This window comes from Alnus glutinosa, chromosome 6 (assembly GCF_958979055.1).
Source record: "Alnus glutinosa chromosome 6, dhAlnGlut1.1, whole genome shotgun sequence".
NCBI classification, from domain to species: domain Eukaryota; kingdom Viridiplantae; phylum Streptophyta; class Magnoliopsida; order Fagales; family Betulaceae; genus Alnus; species Alnus glutinosa.
In genome coordinates this window covers 26066575-26092006 of record NC_084891.1, presented here as the reverse complement: position 1 = coordinate 26092006, position 25432 = coordinate 26066575, and the positions used below count along the sequence as shown (strand labels likewise).

The window sequence follows — 25432 nt, the reverse complement described above, 5'->3', positions numbered from 1 at the left end:
TATTTATCTTGATGTATGAGGTCCTGCTCCTATTTTATCATCTAATAACAAACATTATTTCTTGTGCATTGTGAATTATTTCAACAAGTATTTCTGGTTTTTTCCTATTACTTGCAAATCTTAGGTTTTCCGTGTTTTCCCAATATAAAATAATGATTGAAAATTTTTTTAACCATTCAATTCAAGCCGTACAAACTGATGGCGGGAGAGAATTTGTTGCTTTACAAAAAAATTTTGCCTCGCATGGGATTCCCCATCGCAAAACTTGTCCTCATACTCATCATCAGAATGGCATTGTAGAACGAAAACACAGACAAATTGTTGACACTGGTCTGTCTTTGCTTGCTCACTCACATGTTCCTTTCGAACAGTCAATCGGGATGAAATCTCCTTAATTATGAGCTTTTGTTTAACAAAAACACCTGACTATAAAGTTTTGAAAGTTTTTGGGTGTGAACGTTGGCCTTATCTTAGACCTTATAGTACCCACAAATTTTCTTTCCAGTCCAAATCATGTGTATTTCTTGGATACAGTAAATCTCATTTCATTGCCAAAATTACGTAAGTCTTGACTCCTTACAGTCTCGTAACCAAGAGCCCACGGGCCCAATCTGGCCCAATATGACCACTAGAAGTACTAAGCTCTAATTCCTCCACAATATTCTTGGGGTGCAAATAATCCAGCCCACGATATATGTCCTCCTTTACATTGTTTATCAGCTTTCTATGATTCTATCTACCATCTAGATATGTCTGAGATGATCGAGACGTATTAATCCCAAAAAAATATCACAATATTTGTCATTTTTATTTGTTAAATCACGAGTTCTTTTAAAACTTCGAATTATAAATTATTAATTTAATAATTTAATTAATAGTGCCCAACACATAATATTTAACTTAAAAAAAAAAAAAAATTAAATTAAATTGAAATTTAGAAAATTAAAAAGTGAAATTCGAACTTCAGCTGATACCATATACGTTAAATTATTGATAATCAAAAAGCTTAAATTAATACTTTTAACATTATATTGCTGTTGGGTAGAATTAATTACATAGTTTTGTCAAGTCTCTTCTTGGCTTCCTCGGCAGCGTCAGCAGCTTCAACCTGCATCTTAGCAGCCAGTAGGTCGGCTTCGGTGGCTTCCTTCTCGTTCCTTGCCGTCAACTTCTTCGTCTGCTTCTTCCAAGTTTTCCATATCAACAAGGATTACCCATTAAAGCACATAAAATTAAAACACCCATAGGTATAGGAATAAATATTCTAACTAAAAGCATTTGAGCATGACGTCGTGATCGATGATCTATCAATTGTAAAATGCATGACAGATCGAGAGCGAAGCGAAAAGAGAGTGGAAATATATACCAGGCCGATGAATCCGGCTTTGGCGTAGCCAAAACCCTCTTGCATCGAAGCGGCGAACCAAAGGCAATCCTTCTTCATGCGTGAAGTCGCCGAGGTTTCTTGTTTTCTCATGGTGTTCGAGGCGGCTGGCGGTGGCGAAGACCTGATCTCTTCCATCTCTCTTTTCTCTCTCTCTCTCTCTCTCTCTGTGTCTCTTCTGGGTGCTGCTTTCTTCTCAAGGCTTCGATCGAGGCTTAGACGTTTGAGCAGACCTTTCTCTACGTGGCAAGTCTGGAGCCCACCACATCTTCTTTCCGGTGCCAGCTATTACGCATTGAATTCTCAAATTTTCACCACGTTATCAATTCTCTCTTAAATTATTATTAAAAAAATGTCAATATTTTTAATGACATCCAAGCATACCCAACAACTCTTTTTGGGTTGGGCTGGGCTGGGCTGGGCTGGAAGGTAGAGAGGAGGAATTGACCTTTATGAGTTTATGTGATTTTCATAGATAAATGTGCTTATTCAATTTTGATATTTTTTTTTTTCATCTTTTAAAAAATAAAATATTTGAAAAAAATAAAATAAAGCACAAAAAGATTTTTTTTTTATTAAAAAAAAAAATGTAAACCTATTTGTAAAATGTGCATGAAATTTAAATGGCATGGGTAAGCATGGTTCTCGCAAAAGTTAGGACATCATATATTATCGAGATGTATATATTGGATTTGGCACTGTGACTATAAGTGTTTACTGCTTTAGATCAACGATATCAAGAACCATTTATTTTATAAAACTTGGTAAAATTTTCTAATCAATGTTGCTCCCAGCCCTTCTAGTAAGTGTGATTTTTTATTTTTTATTTTTTTTAACGGCTTAGCATGTGCTAAACATTGATACTAAAAAGCCCGAAGGCATACAAGATGAGAGATGAGGGACAGCCCCCTCACACTCTAAGCTAGAAGGATCTGGCTTAAAAACAGCTGCCTAAGCAGAATCTCAAATCTCACTAGAATTACAAATAAGCTCCCTTACTATAAAAATTCCAATAAAATTTAAGTCACACAGAGGCAAACTGTACATAGAAACAAGAGAATACACAACAAAAGCAGAAAACCCTAAAAAGTCGCCGGCAGTGGGTAAGGAAGCAGCTTCACCGGAGTGGCGGCGCGTGTAGAACACGCGCCGCATCCGAACGCACCCAGCAGTAGATCCGACGCCATAGAACCCAGGCGCCGCCAAGCACGGCCTGAAAAAGCAGAGCGTGGCCTACACGCGCAGTCAGAGAGCAAAGGCGCCCTGGCGCGTGGGGGCCACGGGCCGAGCTCAAAAGACTGACACGACCGAAGCTTCCGGCATCAAGGGCGGAATATGGCAGGGAACACGGCTGGATGGCACGTGTCTACCAGAAGTCGACAGACGTGCGTAGATCTGACTTCAAAAATCAGATGAAAAAACCAAGAAAGTCTGGCCAGAACACACCGTTGACGACACTAAAGCCGGCCACACCCCACCTTAGACTTCTTAAGAAGAGTCATCCTGCCAAAACAGAAAGAAAAACAAGAAAGAAACAAGACAACAAATCCACCATAGCCCAAAGAGCTAGGGGAAGAAACATCCAACACCGGTTCAACCGGGAGGAACAAAACTCTACAGTCCTAAAGACTGAGAAGACAAAAAACACAGCCGGGAGGAGGGAGGCGAGGCCTCCCTCCCCGGCTAACCAGTCTCTCTAAAGGGGGAGGGTTTTTGGTTTTTTCTCTCAGAAAGGAAGACGGGGAGAAAAAATTTGAGATAAAATGGAGAGGATCTTATTTGTTTAGTAAGTGTGATTTATATTACATATTAGGCTCCTTTTTGGGATTGAAGGTTGGTTATATGTTCTTCGGAGATAGAAAACATTTATATGGAGAATGTGTTGCATTACTGTAATGAAAAGTTCGATATCAAGTTTGAAGTTCTTGAGAATGGATGAAAAGAGATTAGTTAAAGATTCTTGTGACTGGTTGGCACCAGTTATATTAGTAGATATGTTGAACCCTTCAGAGACAGAGAGAGTCAATCCCAGAACAGAAACATGAGAGGGAGAGAAAGATAACCTTCAGAGACCGATAGAGAGAAGAAAACCAAATAAAGATAAGTTTCAAAGAGAGTTTGTGCATATGGCATCTAGCTGAAAACTTGATGGAAGAAATCTTTTAAAAAAATGGAACTTTTTTAATTAATTGATAGGTGGATTTTCTAAGGAGTTCAATTTTTTTTTAAAAAAAAAAATATATATATATATATATATAACATCCTGCATCAAGTAGGTGAAAGGACTTCACATAATCCCAGTTCACAAAAATTTTAAATGGTTGACAGCCAATTTTTGAGCAAAATATTGAAACATGCGGTGTGCAATAGGTGAAAGGGATAAGGACTTCACCGTTCACAATGCACTCGACACTCTAATCAATTTTGAAACTATATGAATAAATTTAAATTGTATATATATATATATATAGAGAGAGAGAGAGAGAGACGGTTAGTACCCTAAAACCGCTCCCGACAACATCTAGATAAAGCATAATCTGAGAAAGATTCAACATTCACTACAGCAGCCTCCCCTAAACATTCAATTCAGTCATCATTTTAAAGAACATTCGATAGTGCAGCCATTATGTAACACTCAACATCCCTGTATGGTGTGGTGGAATCAAGTGCCAATTTCACCACCTAAGGTGCTATCCTCCCAAGAAAGATTGAGAGTTATTCTTCAGAATTAAGCAAGACCAAACTGCTTCTCTGGAGGATATCCAAGTAGAAATATGGACTCTTGATACCCTGGATAAACCCCTCCCCCTAAAACGAGATCAAAAAAACAAAAATAAGGTCTTAACCACTGCAATGAAGAGTTTCATGAGGTACTTCCAACGCCTTCACAATCTTCATCACCTTCGCAGTCTTTTGGTTGGTCAGCATTAGCTTGCTTCTCTGGAGTCAAGACGCGGCCAGTCATCGGATCGACAGGACGTGTGTCACGTGGTCCACCTTTACGTCCCATTGCCATCATGGGTGGTGGAGGTAGTAACCCTGCTCTGAAAAGAATGCGCTGCACAGGTTCCGAGGCTTGCGCACCAACAGATAGCCAATATCTGCAGATAGTGAGGATGAAATCAGTACAAAAGGAGGGGCCTTTTTCTCATTCAATTGAAAAGTACAGTTAAGGGCAATGGCTAAGAAACTTTATACAAACAGATGGGTTTTATCTATTCTCTCAGTAGTAGAATTGTAGAAAGCCAAACATCCTGTTACCTTGACTTTTACCATTCTACCTCTATCTCAACTCTAGCTTCTTTGCACGCCCTTGAGTCTTTCCTCAGCCCACTAAAAACCCATAAAAAATAATTTAATAGACATGAAACAAACAACACCCCCCCCCCCCCCCCCCCCCCCAAAAAAAAAAAAAAAAAAAAAAAAAAAAAACTAAGGGTGTATACTTCATGGTGTACACATTTCTTTCCCTCCTTGACACTTAAAACTCTAGGCACTCAAATTACTACACAGCTACATCCACACCAATAAGCTTGCTGCATTCAAGTTCGGGAATGAATCTAAAACTTAAAATATTAACCTTCCCACTGTTCCATCCCCTTCAAAATCTGTCCTCTATACTCAAAACGAGGAACATGAAAGCAAACAAATAATCCACTTCGAAAGCAATAGATCAATAACATATAAACATTAATATAGAGGGAGATGCAATTATAAAGAAAACTTGATTTTAAATAACAAATAGAGAAGGAATGAAATTAAAGCACTCAATTTTGACTAACAACCAAGTCCCAATGTTAATTTTCACAGAGAATTCAAAACATATCAGTTGAAAGTAAAAAGGCACGATAAATAGAAGAAATTACTTACTTCACTCTTTCAAAATTAAGACCCATTCGTTTGCCACCATCTTGGCCTACACAAATTCATACATATTGCAAACAATGAGTACATAACAAATCATCAATCCTCCCTTTGGTTGCTAAGGAAAAGGGAGGGAACAGAAACGAAAGCTTTAAATAGAGTTTAGCCTGTTAATTGCTTTCGTCTCTTACTTCAATTAGTCAGATTTTTCTTTGCTTGCTGTTAGAAATTTAGAATATAAATTAAATAATTAAATTCATCTATTTTTATAAAACATATTATCAGAGCAAAATTCCTTAATTTGAATCTTAGTCTTGTCTTTTAAGAAATTGGTAATTTAACACTTGCAAGATATCAATGGTTTATCATTCAAAACCATAATTTCTTTTCCAACTTGCAACAATTTCTCAGCAACCAGACAGAGAGCCTCTATTGGTTACCATGAAAAAATCGACAGGAAAGACGAATCAAAGGACAACCAAATTGCAAATAACCCCACCCACAAAAAATAGAATCCAATTTCTCCTTCTTATCTTTTCCTAGTTCCCAAACACTGAAAACTCAAAGTCACGAAGCCCAATATCCATACTACGCTCGCATTTCAATTCCTTAACTTTTGCAAGAGTTTCTCAGCAACCAAACGCGGCAAAAGCCAGGTGAGATTCCAAACAGGAACAAAACAAATACTGGAAAAAGCTAGCACTTTCGAAAACAAAAGCAAACAATTTAGGAATTGGAACAAATGTGCGAGAGAGAAAACCTGGCAAGGGATTGTAGTAGCCCAAGACTTCGAGGTGCTTGCCGTCGCGAGGAGATCTGCTATCGGCGGCCATGACACGGTAGAACGGCTTGTTTCGGCATCCGAACCTCGACAATCGGATCCTCACCACCATTTTCTCTGGCCTCTGTGTCCTTCGATCGACCTAAACAATCACAAACAAGTGTAATTCCGAAATGGGAAATAGCGTAAGGTAACGATACAGAACGAACCGAGTGGAGCGATTCGAATCAGTGGTCCGTTTCTAGGGTTTAAGATGACGAGTTGTGCGAGTTCTGACTCCTGAGGATTTTGGGGACTGTGTAAAAGATGAGGTAAATGCTACGTATCACCTTCTTGTCCCCTCAAAAGTGACGTCACCATTTGATTAAAATTCATTAATAATTTATTATAAATTCAATGATAATTTTAAGAGTCACATTAATTTTGAGAGAACAAAAAAGTAATATATAATATTACTCATAAAAATTAATGTCAAGTCGAGGTAATAATAGGCAGGAACATTTTGCCCGGCTCCTACCCATCTCTTTTCATTAAAATGAAACTTTTATAATCAGAAGCAACTTTTGATGTGTCACATCAAAAATTACTTTTGATTATAAAAATTATTTTTTTATTAAAAAAGTCGAATAGAGCCGGGCAAAATGCTCATGTCTATCATTTTCCGTCGGGTTGAGGTTGATAAACAGCTCAGTTTGCAGAGAATTGATAGCTTGGTAGTGATTGGGGGAGGCACTTGACCGGTTTTTTCCTCCCACTTTTGAATAAACAAACCTACTTTATTAAAAAGAAAAACATTAAAAAAAAAAAAAAAAAAAATCAGTTTTGAAATAAAATAAATTTATTTATTCAAAAGTGGGGAGAGAAAGCCGGTCAAGTGCCTCCCCTCGATAGCTAACCGTCCCTCTCCCCCTTTTTAATATTAAAAAATTCAATCTCAATCAAAAAGAAAAAAAAAAAAAAAAAAAAAAACAGAAAAGTGTATATTTGTTTTTGAAATTAATTTTTTTAATATTAAAAGGGGGAGAGGGGTTATTACTCAAGACAACTGGTTGGTCCACGTGTTAGATACAATTAGGATTTAGGGGTTTAGGTGAAAGATTACGTAGAATTTCTTAAATTTTAATAATAGTTTTTAGATAAAATAGTTAAGATTTTATCACACTTAAAAATGTGATAAGATATGAAAATACCAAAATATTAAATATTAAATTAGCAAAATGATAAATGTTGATGTAACACAAAATATCAACAATCTGATTACCCAAAAAAAAAAAAAAAAAAAAAGAAGAAGAATTTCAAAGAATCTTAAACCTTAGATCCATACACCATGTGTAATAGGATCTTTTCATTTTAAGTGAAATAAAAAGAATTTATTTTATGATTAAGATTTTGTTTTATTTCATTTAACAGTATACATAATATCACGTAATTTAAAAATTTTAAATAATGTGACGACATACTTATTATTAAATTTGTGAAGTTTAATAAAAACCATAAAATAAATTATCTTTATTTCACTTAAAATAGAAAAGATCATAATCTGCACGATGCTTGATAAACTCGTATCTACTTGTAATATTTTTTAACTGACCTTGAAAATTGGATAATAAACTCTTTTTTTGGGGGGGGTGGGGGGGATGGTAATTGTTGAGTTATGATTGATCTTCTCTGGGCTTTTAAGAATTGCATCAATTCAATATTCAAATTGTATGCAAGGAATCATCAATTTTACAGAAAGGGAATTGAGACATAGAGAAGTGTTACAACAAATTAACTTTTTGTTATTTCTAGTCGGTAAATCATGATGGATAGAGTTTTCATTCAAAATGAGTTGAAAAAATTTCCTCCCACCTAAAATATAAATTTGTCATATGTTCTTTGAACATGCTCAAAGCACAGTTTTTTGATAACTCTTAACAAATTTGGAGGAAATTCTAAAAATAAAAAATAAATAAATAAAAATAAAAAATAAAAAAACACTTCCTTCTCACATGCTATTAGAAAACAAATGAGAATTGCACGTTAAATGACACAAGAAAATTTTATATAAATTGGATTAAAAAAAAAAAAATTCCAACCCAATTTGAAGAATTACTGTCCTTGAAACACACGGAGCTAAAATTTTTCCTTTTAACGATGACATGTTGCACACACTAGTTTACCCATAAAACTCATTGGACAACGCTATTCTTCAAACTCCCTCCAACCTACTCTATTAAATTAACATTTGTCTTTAAAAGCATATACACGTTTAGACAAATATCAATTTAATAGGCTGGGTTAAAAGAATTCCTCCAACTTAATTTAGAGAAAAGCTTTGTCCAAGTTCATTTGAACCTTCTTCTTCTTTTTTCCCCTTCTACACTTCGGGGGGTTGGGGGACAACGGAATTGAGATCCATGTGTAAAGAACAATTCAGGCAAGCACATCCTAGAAAACCAGTGAAGTTCACATGAAACTAATAACAGGGTCCAATATCAAGGCCAGCCTTTCTAGGCAAAGGGAGTACTTCCACACAAAATAACATTTCCAAACAAAAGCATTTGCTTTTTATCCGAAACTTGAGCATAAAGCTGTGTTTGTTCAAAAATACATGCTCACAAAGAGAGAGGATCCAACTTCCATATTAAACACCTTGACATCAGATGCAACTCAAAATTCTAGACATCAAACCCATTCCAGTAATACACAACCCAAGTCTACAATCTGGTGGTAACTAGATACATAAGCCGCAGCACCATATTAAATTTAGTGTGCCAATTTCTTTAGATGTTGAAAGGTGCGCTGTTTAATCCACTCCCGGTCGTATGGCAAATAAGCATGGATTGAGTGATCATAACTGTAAGCCAGAACCAAACGGCAAGTATGTCAGTTATAAACCATGGCATTGCTGGGTAAACATACATATCTTAATCTTCCTTAGAAAAAGGGGATATTCATTATCGCCCAAACAAACAGAAAATCATCTAATAGGTGATCAAGCGGCTAACTAGCTAGCCTCTACGAACTAAAATCTTTCCCCAAGTTTCAGGGATCATGGATATAGATCTCTAGAGTTATACAGTTACCAAGTTGAGTGCATCTTTAGACAGACAGAGAGAGAGAGAGAGAGAGAGAGAGACATACACCAAGGCACTCAAATCTGCAAGGCCATCAATAAAATTATAGAGATCTGCAATGTCATAAGTGATGTTTCTGATGGCTGGATTCAACTCCTTAAGCTTCCTTTCATATAGTCCACATATACCTATACACACAGAATAACATAACCTCTATTAAATGCAAGAACATTGAGAGATCAACCAGATTACAGTTTTGGAGCCACTTAGATTCGATTTTACATCAGCATTTTATCCATCAGCAAAACTTTGGGCAATTTTCCCCTCGTGGATGTTGAGTTTATAGATTTAGGGAACAACTGAACCACTTGTGGTATTATGATTCAATTCCATTCACAAAATCACAAGGTTATCATTATGGATTATCATTCGTCTGGTTCAAATATATGCGCATAGGTTAATCTAGCTGTTGCATTTCCAATTTCCAATTTACTGGTGGTTACACCTTGCAAATGGAACTTTTTTCCTTAAGAGAAATGCTAGAAACCGCACTTTTGTTCAACTTTTATCTCACTTTGCTGATATGGCACAGCCAATCAGCCCTTCTTTCTTTTTCTTTTCTTTTTTTTTAAAAAAAAAAAATTTAAAAAAAAATCTAACGGTTAATTGTCAATACCACATCAGCAATGTGGAATAAAAAATGGGATAAAAATGTGGAGTAAAACATTACTCTTTTTCTTGTTGTCACACACACACTAACACTATATATATATATATATATATAGAGAGAGAGAGAGAGAGAGAGAGAGAGAGAGAGATGATCGTATGGGTAAACCACCAATAATAACTAAACTAATTCCAGCAATTCTTTAATAAAGTAAAAATTCTTTTCCTGACCATGGGACTCTTTATCTGGTTCTCATCCATCTTAATGAGCACACCTATGAATTTCAGATCACTCATGCTTACAAAATACCACAAAGCCTTTTTAGACTAACATAAAACCACAAATTCAAGTGCTTTGAACACAAACATGACATAAAACAAATATATAGAGCTAACTATTGACAAAAATAGAGTTTTTATTTATTTACTTTAGGCAATGAAAAATCAAACGAAGAGGGAAAAAAAGTTTGAACGCTAAAGCAAAAAGAAAGAAAATGGAGAAAATGGAGAAAATGGAGGGGAAACACCAAACAAGGGAAAGAGAAGCAAAACAGAAAGGTCCTTTGTCATAGTATACGAAGCCACCACCCTAATTGATTGTGTCACCAAAGAAAATTGAACCTTTGCTGAAATCTAGCATAAGACAATACATGTGGGATGATGAAGATGGTCTGCCAGTAAATAACAACCATACATAAAACCTACATAACACATCGCATACCATCCATAGCTTGACTTATTGATTCATAATCCATAAATGTTCTAGTGGATCTGTTCGGAGAATTTTGCATCAAAATAATAGTGTGCTTGTTAGCCTGCATATGAAGACAGAATACAATTAGTCGGCATCATAGCCACTAACAGGCATGTAATTGATCACTGAAGGAAAGGTGAACTATTTCACATTAAAAGTTAAATGCTCAAGGAAGATCATCCAGAGATTTAGCAGTAGAAACTGATAGACATAGCTGCAATGTTACCCAGCACATATAAATATAACATAGATAATGTAGTGTGGAAGTTTTTATACTGGATGCAAAAAGTAGCAATGCAACTAAGGGAGAAGGGAACATGAACAACAATTATTGAAGAACTTTAAGAGTGAAGAGCATGTACATATGTTTCCACATAACAATGTATCTCTATAACATAAACTAAAGAGAGTACATAAGTGACAACAGACTGAATCAATGCTGTTATGTGCATAAGTATAACATTAACTCCACTTTGGTCGTTCCAGGGTATTGGAGGAGTCATTGAGGTAAATATTCTTTTTTTTTTTTTTTTTAATAGGTATGTAACATAGCATTCAATGAGTTTTGAAACCAAAAACATTAGCCTCCACCTTGTTCTTACAAGGGGAGGAAGCTCCATTAGAGATATAGCTCATTTAGATGTTGTGTTTCACCAACATAACTTAAGCCTCTGCAGTGCACATTGCCTCCTACACCGCAACTCATGATGAAATCATGACCATATCTAAAAAGGATTTATCTCAGATTTAGTTGGAAATTGAAGCCCTGAGGGCAGTTAACTAGCATCCAAAAATCCTCCTTGAGAGTAACAGTTAAATCAACTGCTTGGCCAAACAACTTATTGTTCAATGTTAGTCTAACATTAATGACAAAATCATCAATTCTGCAACTAAATGACTTATTTCTATACCCTCACATTCACAAATTGATTGTTCAGTGCTGTCGTCGTACTTCTGAAGTCAGGCAGGGTCTAACAAAAGACCTGATGAAGCCTTTCGCCAACCTTTTTCGATGCCCAGAATCAGCAAGCTAGCCAAAAGACTAGGACAACAACTCCAATATTACAGAAAACAGAGAACTTTCCACCTCAATTCTTCAATGTGAATGCAATACAACTAAGCAAACGTGTTGATTCAGCTGAATATAGACAAAGTTTAACTTGCAGCATTCAATTCTCAACCAGAGTAAAAACAGATTAAATATTTTTTTATAAAATAATCCTCTTAGAAGAAGGTAGCAAAAGCTCCCTTTGATAGGATAACTAGTGAATTGCAACTGGTAAACACAACGTGGATTAAAAAAATGATAGGTCCTAAAGTATTATCAAGAAAAATAAATTTTATCATTTCACATTTGACAATCCATCTCTCATATCCCTATATTAAACCCTACTTAACATCACATAGACCATCTTTCCCCACCTAAAGTACAGACAATGAGAAGGGATAACTCAATAATTAATATTAGTAAGCATAGATATATGACCATCAAAGATTCATTCTTCTACATCGTTCCATGAACCTTATGGAAAAATTTTGTAGTAACCATAGCCTTATCCACTTTGATCAACCATCCAAATACTTTAAAAATTGTAAATAAATAAGATCACTAGACCGGCAAGTAAGAAATACAATATTGAATTTCTAAACCCATAAAAACCAATTTACCCCAGTAAGTAGGAAATACATAATTGAATTTCTAAACCCAGGAAAATTAATTTACCCCTACCAGAGGTCATTTTGGGCCTCAAATATTAGATTAAGTTTCCACATTGTTAGAATATATATTTCATATTAAATTGGTATATTTTCTTCTAATAATATTTCCCATTTAGGTTTAGTTGTAATCAAATCTTCAACCTAAATTGGAAATATTCTGATAAGAAAATACACCACCACAAAAAGAAGAAGCTAAGATCCAGAATCAAAAGCATCAAACATCAGATGTCAGAACTTGCTACCTCCAATTGGAGCTCAAAATAAAATTACATAGAAAATATTGTAGGAACTTATGCATTATTGAAAATATTTAACAAGAAAATTAAGTGTCTTCTAAAATAAATAAATAAATAATGCTTCCATATGCATCATAATTGTAACTTACTAACAAATAAAAATAAAAACTAACAAACCCATCAAAATCTCGAATTAATTGATACAATTCGTAACTTCAAAACAAACCCGTTAATGTACCATCAGCTTGACAATATTAAAATAGCAGAATCCTAAATCATGTAATTAATAATATAAGTGAAGCAGGAATTAAAACCCTAGCCCATCGTTTGGTTCCCTAGAAACAGGTTTTTAGAAAATTAAGCCCAATTTCCATGCTGTTACCGTTTCCATAAAAATAAAAATTGAAAAACAAACAATGACTGGCCTTTCAAATCCCGTATGGCCGTTTCTCAAACAAGGAAAAAACCACTACTTTTTTTCTTTTTCCTAAATCAGGTAATATACCAAGTAGGAATTAAAACCTAGCCCATCGTCTGGTTCCCTATAAAACGGTTGAGTGGAGAAAATTAAGCCTCGCTTCCATGCTGTTTTCGCGTCCAAATAAATTTAAAAAACAAACAAAGACCGACCCAAAGAAAACACTTTTCAAATCCCCGCTTCCCAAACATGGAAAAAGCAACGACTTCTTTCTTTTTCCCGACAAATAAAAAATCTGACTTACCCATCTATTTTCCTAAACTTTCTCGGCAACCAAGCAGAAAAAAGGAACAGAACTGAAAATTGAAAGTAAAAACCAAAACCCTAAGACGAAGAAGTTCTAGCACACTAACAAAACCCTAACACTAGAGAAAAATATCAGCGATTACGAAAAGTGGTTTTGCAATTCAAAGAAATTAATTATATAAAGAAATAAAAAATAATAATAGAGCGATAAAATAAAAATAAATAAATATTACCATGTGGAACGAAGCGATGGAACAAAGTGATCGGCCAAAGCTCAGTGAAAGCTAATGATGGTTTTCTTCGCAGCGACGCAAAGTACCCAATGTGAGAGGAGGACTTGGGGAGTGGAATATTGCCAGGTCAGCGAGGAGGGCGAAATTGGAAATGGCGGTGATGGATTCCGATTGTTTTGGGCCGTCGGATTTGTAGACCAAAGTCTAGCCGATCGATTTTTTATTTATTTATTTATTTTTTATAATTACACCATTGGTTTGTGGTGTTAGCCTAAATTATAAATCACTTCATGTGGTACAAAAAGCTTATACAAGATTCTTGTGGTAAACTATAATTACAAATCAGTTCCTGAACGCATTTTTGGTCCACCAAGTCAGCCACGTCATACCCAATAAGAAGACGACACGTGTTCATTACAACAAAAAAAATATAAATAAATAAAACAAAAATATTTGTTTTCTTTATAAAATTGAAAAAAATAAAAAACTGAATAGGTGGTTGCCGATTGGGCTGCCACCCCTTTGGAGGTGGCCTGGTCACCCCTAAATGCCTTTGGGGGTGGCCGAGGGCCCCCTCAGGTCCCACTAGTAGCCACCCCTTCAGTATTTTTTTTAAAAAAATATATATATATTTGTTTTATTTATTTATATTTTTTTACTGTAATGGACACATGTTGGCTTTTTATTGGATGTGACGTGACTGACTAACGAAATCTGTTAATTTGGTGGACAAAAAACATGTTCAAATGACTGATTTGTAATTATAGTTTACTACAAGAACCCTCCATTAACTTTTTGTACCACATGAAATGATTTGTAATTTAGGCCAACCCTAATGACCAATGATGCAATTATCCCCCCCCCTTTTTTTTTATCAATATTAAAGCATCATGCTTCCTTTAAAAAAAATTCAATTTATTGAACTAAACCACGTTTTATTCTTTATTTAAATGCACTCCATAAAATTTTTTCTTATCATTTCTGTTTCCTATATCATTCAAATATTATTTAAATTAAATGTTATGAAAAATAGAGGAATGATAAAGCATTTAAATATTATTTCAAATAAATGATAGAATAACTAGAGAGGAATGAGAAAGTTTCTTTATATTAAAATGATGTTAAATGAATCACTTTTACTTTTTTAATTTAGTATACAACTTTTGGTTCATTTAATATCTAATTAGTTATGGAACAACGAGTGAACCCGATTCAATGAATTTTTTAGGAGTTTTCTTTGCATTTAGGAAAATGAATGAAATTTATGGAAGTTATTGCTAATGCTCATAGACCATACTGGACCTGTCTATACCTACATTGTAAGAGTAATGGTATTACGTCAAATTTTTATATTACTTTGTTAATATGACGCTGTCAATCTGTCCTTCAAATTTTCTTTTTAAGGATAGCTAATTATCAGTGCCCACATCAATAAAGTAGATAAAAATGTAATTTACAGCTTTAGTAATGCTACGTATACAACACAGTTTTATCTCAACGTGTTATTACCAATCAACCTTGATTTTTTTTAAAAAAACAAATGCTAATTCAAGAGCTAATTAACAGTAGTAAAGTAGGATAAATTGGAGTATTTAGCATTTCTTACTATTAACCACACTTTTTCCACACTATTATCTTGCTCCCTTTAGAGTTGTTTTTTTATTGAGGGCTATTGGAAGTATCATGTCAGTGCAGATAGTGATGGAATAAAAGTATTGTTTATAGCCTTCTTTCATTTTTAAATCATAGTTTTCTAATTCTAAATTAGAGAGTCATTTGCAATGTGTTTTGGATTTAAATTTCAACTACCAAACTATTTAAGTAGTTCCAATATTTATATTATACTTTGCCACTTGGGTTGTAGTATGTTCCAAGAGTTGGTTGATCCTGCATTAAAGCGGTAAGTGAGCTTGATTCATTACATTGTGAGACAATTCAATCTGTATCTATTGTGGGCGTTAGAATATTGAGATGATTTTTTCTTAGTACGAGAGGACCGGGAAGGAAACACCTATAGTATACTAATTATCGTACCCTTTAAAAAAATAAAGGGATAAATATAATTAAGCTCCATGAACTATCAGTTATTTAAAAAAAAAAAATTCATAAGCTGACAGATGTAACAGTAATATTTTGATATATCAAGTTGCCATTTTGTAGCAAATAAGCCACTCTGTTAGCTCTGGCAGTTAGGTTCAACGGAAAAGTGGTCACTTGTACATGACCACTGTGACAAAAAAAAATAAAATCAATATGCCCTTATTTAACCATTGAAAGACCAACTTTGCCCTTGAAAAATTTTTCTTTTCAAAAAATCTTAATATAGGTGGTTTGGCCACATGCTAGATTGGGGCAACTCGCTAGGCAACCCCAGCGAACCATAGATTGTGGGGTGGTCAAACCACTCCCTCCTTCATTCGTGGGGTGGTTTGCCATCTTTTGGGCTGCTTCTATTCGTGGGGTAGTTTTCAAACACACGTCTAATGTTCATCCTTTATGTCCTTTCTTTTGGTGTTTGCAACGTGTGTTTGATATATATATATATGTTACGACTTGAATATACATCAAATACGTAACGGGATAATTTTGAATAAATTCTTAAAGAGAATCTAAACCTCCTTCCGATATATGTTTGTGAATAAATAAGATAGGATTTTAGAAGATGATGAAAGAGGTGGGGAACTTTGTAGCTTTATTAGTAAATTTATAAGTATGAACCGCAAATAACTTGTATAGAAAGTACAACTATGTGAGTAAACGAGTAATCCAGATATTTACATATATCCTTACAGTCTTCTTCCCTCAGCGTAGCTGATGATGCCATGCATGCCTTTGCAGCTCTATGTTCATTATGGGATGACCCGTTGCATATCCTTCAGAAACAATTTAAGCAATCAATCAGAGAAGCAGAGAGGAAATTCTTCCAACGCTCTTCACATGTAAGAGGAAGTTTTGGAAGAATCGGTACACCCTCGATGTTTCTAATATTTTGTAGCAGCATCAATCATAGTGATGGCTGGTTGCTTACATCATAAACTTCTGAATTAGGAGAGGGGGGGGGAGGGGGGGGGGGGGGGGGGGGGGTTAGGATTGAAGTTACTAATAGTTTCAAACTTAAATTAATTAAACAACTCAAACAGAAGTCAAAAAGGTTCATTCATTTGCTAAAAATCAACTTAGAAGAGTCAAATGTTATCTGTATATTTCAAATGGGTTGCAGTCAACAACAAATTCAACCCCCTGACCATCAAATTAGGGATATGTAACCTTCTATATACTAAGAATAAATGTGGGAAACCATTAGATGCAATTGATTACATGTCTAAGTTTTTTAAATTAGTTCTCTCCCGGCAAAGCTTTAATAGAAAAAAGAGGTGTAGAACAGATTTCTGAAGTGCACTCATGTTAACTTCCAAATAGGATCTACTTTGAAAAAAATTCACTTTATATATTTCAAATGGATTCCCTCTCCATAGGAATTATGTGTAAAACAACTTGATTTTCATTACAATTAGATGTTCTGAAATATTTGAAGTAGGGCAGACAACTTCATTACCATTGCCAATAATATGTAAAAGTTGAAATAATTGATTTTTACTTCTTCTTTTTTTTCCTTGCTGTGTGGGTCCCTGGTTTTTTTACAAATCCGGACCCGCAAACCGCCCAACCCATGCGGTTCTTCCAATGTTAGAGCATTCACATTGGCTTGTGTAAAATTTTATCTAAAATAACTAACGAAAACTCACTTTTGTTCGTTTAGCTAACCACTTTTCAACACATTCCTCCATCAGCTTATCTAAATTTCTCATCTACTTTATTAAAATAATCGATTTTAATGTTTATTCATTTTAATTTTAATCAAATCTTCACCAAAAACACCAAATAAAACCGATCACCCTGCCAAACAACAACACACCGCACCTAGAAACTTCTACTTGAAGAATCCTTTCAAAGCCACAAAATTCGCCGAACAGGACCAGGACCTAGAACATTCGAGCCGCCAAACCAAAACCATACCAACCGGAACAACATTTGAGCCGCCACCAATCCGAACTGCCAAACCAGAATCGCACCAACCAGGACCAGAACCACCCCACAGAGCCGTCGAATCGGACCCATCGAAACAGAACCCAGAGTATGCCGACAGCCCAGGACCACCGAACAGCACCGAGATCAACTGAACCAGAACCACCGAACAAGTCGCTCCGGCCGGTATTAGGCCGAGACAATCAAAACCCCAACCCCAAACCCATCCTCCACCTTGCCCAAATATAGGTCCTCGGTGAGAGCAACGCCAAATGAGAGAGACGCGGAGAAAAAAAGAACAATAAAATAAGCTTTAGATTTATGAACAGTGCAACGCCACATGTGACGTTGCACTGTTCACAAAATGGACAGCAACTCCATTTTAGCATTGGTTTAGAGAAGCCGATGGAGTGTGTTTTTTCTGTTTTGCTTATCTAAACTAGCCAAAAGTGAGAAATACATGATCCGGTGTGAGTGCTCTTAGGCCTGTAACCGCGCAAAAAAAAAAAAAAAACAAAAAAAAAAACAAACAAACAAACAAACCAAAAATCAAAAACCGGTGTTCTATGGGCGGGGCAGGGGCTTCGGGTATGGACTGGTAGCTGCAGTTTTGCACATCCCCGTGTGTGATAGGCCAGTTGGGTAATCACGACCCACCTCATTTACACTCTTAAACAAGGTCTAGGAGCGATTTTCCATGTACAGTTCAATTTCTGGGCATGGCAATCCCAAGCAAGTTGTTAAATAGGATTATAGGAACCTTGGTGGGTTTTTAGAGGAAGGCAGGCAAGGAACATATTAAAGAACTTATAATAAGGTTGTGAAAAAGATGGCTATATAAGTGATATTGTATTAATAAAACAAAAGATAATATAAAAGGACGTGTGAGTCTGTGGGACACTCTGCCCTAGTCCCCGCACAAAAACATCACACTACAAGATAAAACATAACATCTGAATGTTGGCTGAATAGGGTTCTTGACCCAAAGTTCAAAAAGGGACTATAAGAAACGGCAATTTTTTAGGCTTAGAGAAACCCCTGCTGAAACTACAAGAAAACTTTGTAATTACAATGAGGTGGGTAGCACTATTAATGATTGGACTAAAGCCTTAGAAGAAAAACATCGCTATGATATCTGTCGAGAGAGGTTCCCAACAGTAGATGATTAGGGTCCGTTTGGGTTTGCGATTTCAAAAAGTGCGATTTAAAAATATGCGATTTAAAAAAAGTGATTTTTAAAAACACAGTTAAGCATTTGGCAAAATCACAATTTGACCTTTAAAATCGCAGTTCAGCCTTTTAAAATATTGCGTTTTCAAAAAAGCACTATATTGCTTGCGATTTGAATAAGCACTTTTCTGCGTTTTCAAATCGTAATTTTTTAAAATCTCAGTTTCCAAATGGTTCATTTTCTGCGATTTGGTTTAAAAATCGCATTTTTTCTCTACGAAATCGTAATCTCAAATGCATCCTTAGTAAATATCACATCTAGATCGACGTGTCTATTTGAAAGGATATGTAGGCAAAAGGGGAGGCTTAGTAGATATTGCATTTGGATCTACATGTCGATCTGAAAGGGTATGTCGGCTAGGGGTAGGCAAAATATCCGACTACCGCTTACTGACCGCTACCGAATTGTCATTGACCACCTACCGACTTATTTCGATTCGGTAGTCATTTTAGATTTTTATTTCGACAGTCAGTTCGGTTTTTTGTTAACCTAATCGACCTGAACCGACTTTTAACCGACCAAATCGAACTGACACTTTGGATAGAAATAACGTCATCTCGTTTGATTGTTTTGTCTCTTTTTTTTTTTTGAAATCAAACTGATGTCGTTTTATTAACTTTAATCGACTTTACCGCTTTAACTGAAAATTTCGAAATTATAAGTTGTCGAAATGAAATCGATGAATTAACCGACTTAACCCACTTTATCAGTTAACTGAACCGAAAACCATATAAGCAAACCGAACCGAACCGATATCCACCCCTACATGTAGGCAAAAGAAGACGCCAATTACGAAGGGTCGCAAGAAAAAAATGGACGAACCAAAGACGGTTTGCATAAAACAAAAAATGATGTAAAACAACACCATAATGATTCAATCACAATGCAAGTAGGTACTATTTTATTTCGCATTGCATTTTATTTTCAAGGAATGATTCATTCAAAATTTAATTGTCATTTTTACTGCCACATTAAAAAATGTATAATAGGTGTAACATTTAACTTCATGTTTCTTGCATATTCTCAAGGAAAAAAGAAAAAAGAAAAAAAAAAGAAGTTACTGGAAAGGTCCATTTTAGAAAGTTCCTTATCTGGTTCCCATAACCTCTTGGGCTGTCTTTAGGCCGAAGATACATTGATAACGGCCACAAACGAAGAAGTGACCAAAAAACAAAAAAAAAAAAAAAAGGCCTGGGGGGTACATTAGTCATTTCCTATTTCCAGATCTAGGACGGCTATATATACCCCTCAGCTACAAAAGCTAGGGTATAAAAAGCCCCAAATCTCTCCGCCCAAAATTCTTCGAGTGCAAACATTAAACGAGACGAAGCCACAGACCAAAAGCTCCACTTTCTTGCCACCGAATCCTCTCGTAACCTTCGATTCCTCCACCAGTTTTTTCCTATTTCGTTTCTTTTTTTTGTCACTTTTTATTTCATTATTCCTAATCTCTCGCTCTAATCCCCTCAGTTCTCTAGGTTTTCTCCATAATTCATAGTTTCTTGTTTTCTTTTTCGATTCCAAAATTTTCGATTTATATATGTGTATAAATTCTCGATTTATGGAGTGTCTAACTGTTCAGATCTCGTCCGGTGACTGAGAATGGCGACGTTCGAACTGTACCGGAGGTCGACGATCGGGATGTGCCTGACGGAAACTTTGGACGAGATGGTACAGAGTGGCACTCTCCGTCCCGAGCTGGCCATCCAGGTTCTTGTTCAGTTCGATAAGGTACGATTATTCGCGGTTTTGACTGCTCCGGACTTAGATTTTTGTTTTAAGGAGTTGCCGTTTGATCTTTATTAACGGTTTCTTTTTCTTTCTTTCTTTTTTTAATTTTCATTTTTAGTCTATGACTGAAGCTTTGGAAAATCAAGTGAAAAGCAAGGTCTCCATTAAGGTAAATGTTTTTTTTTTTTTCGACTTTTTTTTTTCCTGAAATTGAAGTTTATACTGTTGTTGAGTTTGGATATGGCAATGTAAGAGGGGATTCGTTCTAGATCTTTCTCTAGCTTGCTTGTGTTGGCTTAAAGGTGCTTGCAGCGAGTTAAATAATCTGGGTCGGTATTGATTGTATGGTTACTTTTTTTTCACTACTTTGGATGATCTTTTAGTTCATGTGTCGTTTGGTGCTTATTGATATTTATGAGGTTAACCTAATACAATATATAATCCACCGGGAAAGATCATAGGTTGTTGAGCATTTATAGTGTTTTTATGGAATTGGATGAACAAATTTAGTTGTGATTAGCATTTTATAGTTGTTGCCTTTTTCAAGTTTTTAGTGGAAAATTGATGTTCTTTATGCTAATAGATGACACAGCACATCCCCAAGGTCATGAGGTTAAGAAGCTATATTTATTCATGAATAATTAGTCATAAAAAAAAAAAAATAAATAAAAATAAAAACCAAAAAAATAAAATAAAATTCATTGCATTCTTATATGGTATTATACAATTCACTTTGCTGTCTTTTTAAATTTTATGAATAATAATGTCCGTAGAATTTTCCTGTGGGCACAATTGGGTGGGTGAAAGTTCTCACTCCTTTCTCTCTGGACCGGTGCTTATTATTCTAAAAAGGACTTGGTCTAGTGCCGCAATCCTATCATGGAACAAAAATGCACTTTGGACTATGCTTGTCCATCGGGCAAACTGTACTTACGAGGATTTAGTTACATAAATGCAGCATGTGCGTCTTTCTTCTCGACAAACTGATAATTTTGATTTAATTGAGCCGTTAGATACCATATATCCTCATGCCGCATCCCCGTGCATAAAGTGATAGTTGACCATGCATCGTAAAATAAATACTACCATTTTTTAGCCTTTATGTATATCTTTGCTTTCTAATGCCTTGTGATAACTAGAGTCTATCAGTTTCTGTTTCCAATATTGCATTCCATAAAATGAGTGTGGCGAACTGCTTTCTGGAGTAAACCAAATTTTGATTATTTATTTTGGCCCGAGGAAAAAGGGAATCAAATGAAATATTAATTTTATTTGCAGAAGAGTAATTTTCTTTGAACATGTTCAATTTATTCATTTTTGCGAACATGAGGAGCAGTTCCCAAAATTGAACCAATCATGCATTTAAAGTTAATCTGGAGATGGATTTTTGAGCTATCATTTTCCTAAACACTATTGTGAGACACAGGGCTTCTTATCAATAAAACAGATAAAAAGTGATGCACCTCAGGCTTCTTGAGTGCTATTTTTCTTCTTGGAAAAGCACTATATCAGGATGCATATTCCACCAACCAAAAATCGTGAAGAAACTAACCTTGTAAACAGAAATTAAATTAAATCAGATGGTATGAGTTTGTCCTGCCTTGCTAGTGGTCTGCCACATTTGGTCAAGACCAATTTCAGTGTATGCTCCTCACCTGTCTCTTGTAAGTCACTTGTATTACCAAAAGGGGCTTGTGGATGTTCCAATGTTCCCGACTTAAATAAGAACAAAATAATTAAAGCCCCCCTTTGAAATTATATTTTGCTGTAGCGCTTGCTAGTTGTGACTTGAATGACTTATAAATTGAATAGCATCAGAGCTGATAACACTTAAAATGTTGCATGGAGTGATTGCTTCTTTTTTTCTTTTTTCTTTTTATTTTCTGGGCACATGGAGTAATAATTGCTTAGCGTATAAGAATCTTCACTTTACGAAAAGGTGCTTATTAATTTTAATTTGTATCGTGACTTTGTTTATATGTTTCCGGAAATATTTCTAAGTCAATTTCTAGAATTGATTTTGTTTATATGTTTCCTCTGTGTTTAGAGAGAGAGAGAGAGAGAGAGAGTCTTAGTATTAGAATGAGTGTAAGAATATCAGATGTAGAAAAATAGAAAAGAAAATAATCAATTTTTATTACCACGCAAAAAGTCTAACTGTTGACAAACCCTCTAGAAAAAAGCGCAGAGAGAGAGAGAGAGAGAGAGAGAGAGAGAGAGAGGGTCTTAGTATTAGAATGAGTGTAAGAATATCAGATGTAGAAAAATAGAAAAGAAAATAATCAATTTTTATTACCTCGCAAAAAGTCTAACTGTTGACAAACCCTCTAGAAAAAAGCGCAGAGAGAGAGAGAGAGAGAGGGAGAGAGTATAAGAATATGAGATGTAGAAAAATAGAAAAGAAAGTAATCAATTTCTATTACCAGGCAAAAAGTCAACAGTTGACAAACCCTGTAAAAAAAAGCTCAGATTAGAATACCTCATAATCCCTATCTGCAACCACTGGTAAGGAGAAGATTGTTGATTTTTCTTTTCAAAGTGCCGAGAATAGTAAAGAGATGTAATAATTGACATCCATTGCAACACCAATTGAACAAATAAAAAGCTTTAAAGAGCCAAAGTGAAGCAGCATTGAGTGAAGAGGTGGCCTCCAACCTAGCCTAGGAACAAGACATTAAACAACTGAGTGATATGATGTTGAAGGTTTTTGCGTTAAGCAGAACTTGGTGAACTACCTCCAGTACTCGTCTTTATAGGGGTAATGTACAATGAGAGAACATTGCAGTCTTCTGTCAATGATTATCATGTAACTGGCATTGCTTCTTTGATAATTTCCATCAATGTATTCTTTATAATATAGGAGCAATGCATGTTATCATTTTTGTTAGGTAGATATATGTATATTGGCCATGAAGGTGACATTATACCGATATGGCCGAGATGATTGTTAAATGATTTGGTCATGGATTTTAATTGAGTTATGTTCATATTTCATTCTTAAATGGTAGTACCCTAATGCTTGAGCATATGCTATAAGTATCTGATACTTTTTTGGAATTAGAATTTCATTTTTGAATTTGCATGCATATAAGGCACCGGATATATATTTAGGAGCATATGAAGAGGTATTGGTATTCAGTTGGGATTTGATGTGGATTGAACCCCTATTTCACTGTTAAAATCCATTGTTGGGTGTCAAAACATCAATTAAGTATTTTCTCTTCTTTACACTTCGTATAACGTATGAATGTAATACTTATTTTATATTGAATAGCTCCCTTGTGTATTGCTTTAAGGCTCCTAATGCTTGGTTGCTGAAGCAGAAAATTCTTCGTAAGTTGTCTCTGCATGATAGAGTAGAGGAATTCGATCTATTGTCTGTCATGCTTAATATAGAAGAGTTATCCACATGTTCACAAAGTAGAATGTTGGAACGGAACTGATTGCCTTAATTGCTTTCTTTCTATCATTCATGTTTTTCTGGGTTTGGCTCAAGGGAAATGAGAGAATATATTGAATGACATCTTGCATCTCACTTGAGTCAATAATAATGCGGTGGTTGCTGCCTACCCACTTGTTTGATTAGGGAGACTAGTATTTGAAATGCATCATGTGCTATGGTTTTCCTAATTTTTTGAAAAATTACTGCCATCATGGTGAACTAAGGTATGTTATTCTTCTTTTTGTACCTGAAAACATACTTCGCTTATTAGTCATTTATGTTTGAGTTTTGATTTCTTTCAACTGCTTGGATAAGCTCCTTCATCTTAACATTATGTTTTATTTCTGCTTAAGTTAATGTTTTAACGAGCAACATAATCTGGTACAGGGACATCTGCACACTTACAGATTTTGCGACAATGTTTGGACCTTCATCTTACAAGATGCTATGTTTAAGCACGAGGAATGCCAGGAGACTGTCGGGCGGGTGAAAATTGTGGCATGCGATTCAAAGCTGCTCACGCAATGAGATATGTCCTAAGGTCAGTTGTATGTTTAATAAGGAGAATTTTAATTGTTGGCAGTAGAGGGCAATGGTGGCAAAGAAGAAAGTGGAGTTTGTCCGAGAAATTGAAGAAATTGAATATTAAATTGTAAAGCTATCACCCTTGACCATTGTAGTTATTTCATGTAACATGGATTATGGTGTCAACTACTTCTTCATTCCTTTTTCTCTTCTCCGCCTAGTTAATAGTTAAGTCAATTTATTTATCGCCACAAATGGAAAAAAAAAGGCCTGGAGGTTACAGCAAACATGGTTACATGGGAGATACTATGGCTAGTAAAGCCGCCACAAGATAGGACAAATTCGATAAGCCCATATTCTTTTGTCCCTTTAACATTCTGTCCTTCCTCCTATTAGTACTTATTTAAAGAAAATAACACATATCCTATTTTAACTTAAATGGTTACATTTTGTTACTTAATATGTATCAGATGTGAATTAAAAAAAATTAAAAATTAAAAATATTTTGGGACTTGAATCTCAGCATATATCATATTAATAAATATTGAGGTGATCAAGTCTAAATCATTTATGTTTAAAATGTAATAATTAGGATTTTTGTATGGTTCTTAAAGAATTTTGAGAAAATCCTAATCGCCAATCATTATCTTGACAATGTAAAGTATGTTTTATTTTATGCTCTATGTCACCTATGGCTATGGAGTTCATAAAATGCACAATCTATTTCCATTTCTCCCTATATCAATGCACTGCATCTCAAACATTGCACTTCTCGTATCTAGGGTTTCTCTTCTCTTTCTCTCTCTCTCTCCAAATTTCATTAATAGTGATAGTTCTTATTTTATCTTGTTTTTTTTTTTTATATATAAGTAAGAGGCGCGCAACTCTAATATACAGAAAGTATACAAAGGAGCCCTTAAAAAGGACTGAAAAGAACAATAACTTATTTTAACTTGTCTTGCAAGAAATATCTTTCGTTGAAAATAAATGGACATTTAGTCGAGGACGATGTTGTGGCTTCTGGCGAGTTAGACTCAAAATTCTGCTTAAAAAAGTT

The 25432-nt window shown here is 35.1% G+C and overlaps 4 protein-coding genes across 6 annotated transcripts; 1 reads left to right on the top strand and 3 right to left on the bottom strand.

Annotated features, from left to right (window-relative positions):
- Positions 1 to 962: 962 nt before the first annotated feature.
- LOC133871995 (uncharacterized) lies at positions 963 to 1652 on the bottom strand. Of its 3 annotated transcripts, none has more exons than XM_062309487.1 (2): positions 1367 to 1652; positions 963 to 1183 (listed from the first exon to the last, which is right to left on the bottom strand). In XM_062309487.1, exons 1-2 carry the CDS (start codon positions 1520 to 1522, stop codon positions 1052 to 1054), a joined length of 288 nt encoding a protein of 95 aa, XP_062165471.1. In that variant the 5' UTR covers positions 1523 to 1652; the 3' UTR covers positions 963 to 1051. The 3 variants fall into 3 exon arrangements, with proteins under 3 accessions (XP_062165471.1, XP_062165472.1, XP_062165473.1); XM_062309488.1 differs by having other exon boundaries at positions 963 to 1180; XM_062309489.1 differs by having other exon boundaries at positions 963 to 1177; positions 1367 to 1616.
- Positions 1653 to 3922: 2270 nt separating this feature from the next.
- On the bottom strand, positions 3923 to 6370 carry LOC133870142 (small ribosomal subunit protein bS16m/bS16c). Its single transcript, XM_062307199.1, has 4 exons — positions 6009 to 6370; positions 5255 to 5300; positions 4286 to 4485; positions 3923 to 4192 (listed from the first exon to the last, which is right to left on the bottom strand). Exons 1-4 carry the CDS (start codon positions 6139 to 6141, stop codon positions 4113 to 4115), a joined length of 459 nt encoding a protein of 152 aa, XP_062163183.1. The 5' UTR covers positions 6142 to 6370; the 3' UTR covers positions 3923 to 4112.
- A 2185-nt stretch (positions 6371 to 8555) lies between these two features.
- LOC133871870 (enhancer of rudimentary homolog) lies at positions 8556 to 13570 on the bottom strand. Its single transcript, XM_062309315.1, has 4 exons — positions 13421 to 13570; positions 10476 to 10569; positions 9156 to 9276; positions 8556 to 8868 (listed from the first exon to the last, which is right to left on the bottom strand). Exons 1-4 carry the CDS (start codon positions 13421 to 13423, stop codon positions 8778 to 8780), a joined length of 309 nt encoding a protein of 102 aa, XP_062165299.1. The 5' UTR covers positions 13424 to 13570; the 3' UTR covers positions 8556 to 8777.
- A 6348-nt stretch (positions 13571 to 19918) lies between these two features.
- LOC133870156 (transcription initiation factor IIA subunit 2) lies at positions 19919 to 24582 on the top strand. Its single transcript, XM_062307213.1, has 4 exons — positions 19919 to 20049; positions 20260 to 20408; positions 20527 to 20577; positions 24238 to 24582. Exons 2-4 carry the CDS (start codon positions 20280 to 20282, stop codon positions 24376 to 24378), a joined length of 321 nt encoding a protein of 106 aa, XP_062163197.1. The 5' UTR covers positions 19919 to 20049; positions 20260 to 20279; the 3' UTR covers positions 24379 to 24582.
- The last annotated feature ends 850 nt before the right edge of the window (positions 24583 to 25432 follow it).